The sequence below is a fragment of the Heteronotia binoei genome, chromosome 12 (genome assembly GCF_032191835.1).
Source record: "Heteronotia binoei isolate CCM8104 ecotype False Entrance Well chromosome 12, APGP_CSIRO_Hbin_v1, whole genome shotgun sequence".
Taxonomy (NCBI): Eukaryota; Metazoa; Chordata; class Lepidosauria; order Squamata; family Gekkonidae; genus Heteronotia; species Heteronotia binoei.
Genome location: NC_083234.1, coordinates 60,195,497 through 60,199,862, shown reverse-complemented (window position 1 = coordinate 60,199,862; position 4,366 = coordinate 60,195,497). Strand labels below are relative to the sequence as shown.

Below are 4,366 nucleotides of genomic sequence, written 5' to 3'. Positions count from 1 at the left end.
AGCGATATCTTATTTTAAACTGTTCTGCTTTGGTGATTTCTTCAGCATTTTGTATAATTCACACCAAAGCCTGTATATTTCTCTGTATACCCCTGGAGAAAATGGCTGCTTTGAAGAGTGGACTCTATGCCATTGTACCATGCTGAGGCCCCTCTCCTCCCCAAACCCTGCCCTCTCCCGGATCCACCCACAAAGTCTCTGAGTATTTTCCAATACAGACTTGGCAACCTAGTGAGCACATGGTCAAAATGGCTGCCCCCCCTCCAGTCCTCAGCTAAGAGATCTGCCTTCTCTGATGGATCCACCATGAAAGAAGCCCCCTTCCTGTTGCCGAGAGATTTTATCATATTTGTTTCTCCACCCACTGACCAGGTCACACAAGGACAAAGAGGTGTTTCCTGAAGACTTTCTGGCATTCTATTCCTCCCAAACTCTGTTCCTTGCTTGGAGAAGGGGGAGAGCTTGCCTCACCTATTGTCTCTAGCGAGACCTATTAGCATTTCTTAAGAGGTACCTGAGGTGAGCCTGGAAAGCCACTGGCTGACTTCCTCCTTTTCAGCCTGTCCTCTGCTCAAAGAAAAGAAACTTTGCTTATCTCAAGCCTCTCCAGGAAAAAACCCCACATTTCTTCACACCCACTCCAAGTTTGGAGAAGCAGAACATGCCTTTTATTGGCATATCCAATCAAAACATATGCTGAAAATCAACACTGGATGGATCATTAAGCAATAAGGACAATATTCTGTCTTCTGAGTATACAGCTAAAAGAAATTTGGATCTGGAGTATACAGCTAAATAAAGAGATTCTTAGATTGTTAAAGGAGAGTAACTTTTTATTATGCTGCTGGAATAACTTGAAAATCCATGAGAAGGTTTGTAATACCTTCCCTTAAAATAACTTCTTTTAGACACCAACTGAAAGCTTAACACTGCAGTGCTATGTGCAATTACTAAAGTCTTAGTTCCATGGACTTAGAAGATATGACTGGATGCATACAGGTCAAATACAAATGGAGCTACCAATTGCTACATCTGGCCAGGTCCTTTGCAGCCATAAATTCTCTCATTAGCTAGGAGATGGAACAACCTTTCTGTCAGTTGCAGTGATTACTTGCCTCATTGGTCAGAACCAGGGCTTTTTTTTTTTTTTTAATAAAAGGCCCAGCAGGAACCCATTTCCTATCAGGTCATCCCTCCGCCCCCAACATCATCATTGTTTCACACAGGGCTTTTGTGTAGAAAAAGCCAAGCAGAAACTGATTTGCATATTAGGCCACACCTCCTGATGTCAAGCCAGCTGGAACTGTGTTCCTGCTCAAAAAAGCCCTGATCACTGCTCAAAAAAGCCCTGATCAGAACAAGGGAAGTGGAACACTGTCAGTGGAATGCTTTAAACCAGGGCTGTCAAACCTCTGGCCCACAGGCCACACCCAGCCCACCCAGGATTTCAGTCAGGCCTGTGGCTAGAACAAGGGAGATGGGACAACTTTCCAGTCATAGTGATTACTTCATTAGTTAGAACAAGGGAAGTGGGAACACTCTCAGTGGAATGCTCTATATGAATGGCTCCCTCCTTCTACTGCTCTTATCTCTACAGCATAGGGTTTTCAATCCCCAGTTGGGTAAGTAGTCAAAACAATGGACTGCAGTGTGGAGAATCCAAATGAAAGATACACTACTTTCAGGCACAACAACACAACAACCTACTTGTACAGGGAAGGATAATCTTTTCCTGTGTAATTAGCGTAGGCTTTGGCTACTTGTGAATGTTTGTGGTGATTCCCATACAAACACAAGTTCTTGTTTATAAGATTACAAGCTCTTTGGAACCTGCTTTGGCCCCACTCCAAAAGTGATAACAATTATTAAGACTGTAAGCTCTCTGGAGTCCAAGTTAAAGGTCCCATTTCAAAGTGATACCAAAACTATATATTTATCCATTCATCTTGGATCTGATGAAGATTTGAAATGGTACGTTTTGACCCACCGTTGTCCTTATATGTGTCAATATATTTGGAATTCATTTCTGGAATGTATATTTGGAATTATATTTGAAATGTTTATTTGGAATTTGTTGTGTATGATTGGCTATCACTAAATTACTCTTATTGTTGTGTTGTTGTGCCTGAAAGCAGTGTGTTTTTTATTTGAATCCTCAGTTGGGGGCAAGGGATCCCCTGGTTTGGAGGCCCTCCAAACACTTCAGGGTCATCAGAAAGCGAGGGGGGGGGTGGAATGCCTGCTGGGCACTCCATTATTCCCTATGGAGACCAATTCACATATGGTATAAGGGAGATTCGATCCATGGGTATCTGGCACTCTGTGGGGGCTGTTTTCTGAGATAGAGGCACCAAATTTGCAGCATAGCATCTGATGCCTCTCCTCAAAACACCATCCAAGTTTCAAAGGATTGGACCAGGAGTTTCAATTCTATGAACCCCAAAAGAATGTGCCCCTATCCTTCATTATTTCCAGTGGAGGGAAGGCATTTAAAAGGTATGCGGTCCCTTAAAATGTGATGGCCAGAACTCCCTTTGGAGTTAATTATGCTTGTCACAACCTTGCTTTTGGCTCCACTCCAATATCTCCTGGCTCCAACTCCAAAGTCCCCAGATATTTCTTGAATTGGACTTGGGAAACCTACTACAGCACCACTTCACTAAATTGTCCAGCAACGCTCATGGCCATCAACGAGATCCCTCTCAGCTGTATCTCCTATCTTACAGTGCTATTTGATGGAGCACTTTGCTGACATTCCCAACCAAAGACACATTATATCTCCACAGACTTATGTCCCTAATGAGTGACTCTCTTGGAAGCTGTGGTTGATGACTAACCCTGCAATGAAACAAAAAGCCAACATTCATTGGAACATAAATGTTGCCTCCATATGCTTGGAGAGCCTTATGTACAGATTGCTGGATGACTTTCTTTGGATCAATTATCATTTTCCGAGGATTCTCAACTGGGTTCCTGTCAGGCTCCCTGAAGACATGTTGTAGTATATTGGTGCCAGGTATCTTCCTCCAAGAGGAAATGTTGAATGGGTCATTGGGAGTGAATACATGTTTAGGGAAAAGATGGCTCTCAAAGAAGAAAACAGCAGCATCTGGATGTTTGTTCTTCAGGTTCTGCATCATGCTTTTCCAGTCTGGATATTGAATGGGCAGAATAATTTCATCAATGTCATTCATCAGCACATATTTGCTCCTATACATGTTGCGATAGACACAGTCATTTAAGGCTGTGATTTGTCCATAGTAGCCAATGTCCTTGGGATCCGCTGCGTGATGCCAATGAGAAGAAGTATCGAGATATGAGTCAATGGGCCAGGGAATTATTTCAGCAATCCCTTCTGTGATATAAAAGTCCAGCACTTTCTCCATCAACTTGCTGCAGCTGTTCTTGTAGATCACCACTCGGCCCACCCCGAGGATTTTATACATCTCCATGCTCTGCACAAATTGCAGGACATTGTTGTATTCCCCAAACATGGTGGAGATGCAAACTGTAAAGTCCACAAGGGAACCCTCAGGTTCACGGTTCCTTATTTCAAATAGTGGCAATGGGCCAGTATTGTTCTTTGGAGACCTTTGGATTGTCATATAATGTGGATCCCAGTTTTCTGTTAGCGGACAAAGCAAGTGTGTGGCACCATAAGGGAATTCAAATCTATCAGAAAGGACCTGTATTTCAGCCTTGGAAATGTGTGTTTCACCACTGGATGGGTGGCAGAACAGGCAGTAAAGTTCCTTGACCTCTTTGTGGTGTACTATTGCAATCACTCGTGTCATTCTGTTCTTCCTGTTGTCAAGGTATGGAGCGATGATGAAGGTTCTGTTATCCCTTAAGGGTGTGATGGTGTCATTGACAACAATCCCTTGGCAGAGGCTGTTCTTCACCACTGGCATGAAAGAGAATTTTCGATTCTGGAGGTAGGAATAGGTTGCTATTGACATGAAGGTGGCAATGTAAAGAATGGCAATTAAATTTGGTTTTGTTGAAGAGCTCATCATTTTGAGCTTCTTTAAAGCTGGTCAGTGAAAAGAGATCAGACATCTGCTCTGTAGATGATAGAAAAATACAACACAGAATCATCAATTTATCGCTATGGTCCTTGACAAGCAAGCATAATACAATAATATAGATAAAATGCATAAATGTATAAAACAATATTTTACACTAAAAATTCCAAAATCCTAAAACAAAATTCAATGTTAAAAATGCAGATCATGGTTCCTGTAGATAACAGAATTAGGAAGCTCCCTTTATATATTATTTAGTGATCTCCTACACTTCACCTTATATGTTACATCTTGGCTTGTATCAGAAAGCATTTTGGCAGAGAGGTAGCATGGTGCAAAGT

General features: G+C 42.1%; 1 protein-coding gene across 1 annotated transcript; it reads right to left on the bottom strand.

Annotated features, from left to right (window-relative positions):
* Positions 1-2,687: 2,687 nt before the first annotated feature.
* LOC132580012 (uncharacterized) lies at positions 2,688-4,016 on the bottom strand. Its single transcript, XM_060250618.1, has one exon. The coding sequence runs from the start codon at positions 4,014-4,016 to the stop codon at positions 2,721-2,723; it is 1,296 nt and encodes a 431-aa protein (XP_060106601.1). The 3' UTR covers positions 2,688-2,720.
* Between the last annotated feature and the right edge of the window lie 350 nt (positions 4,017-4,366).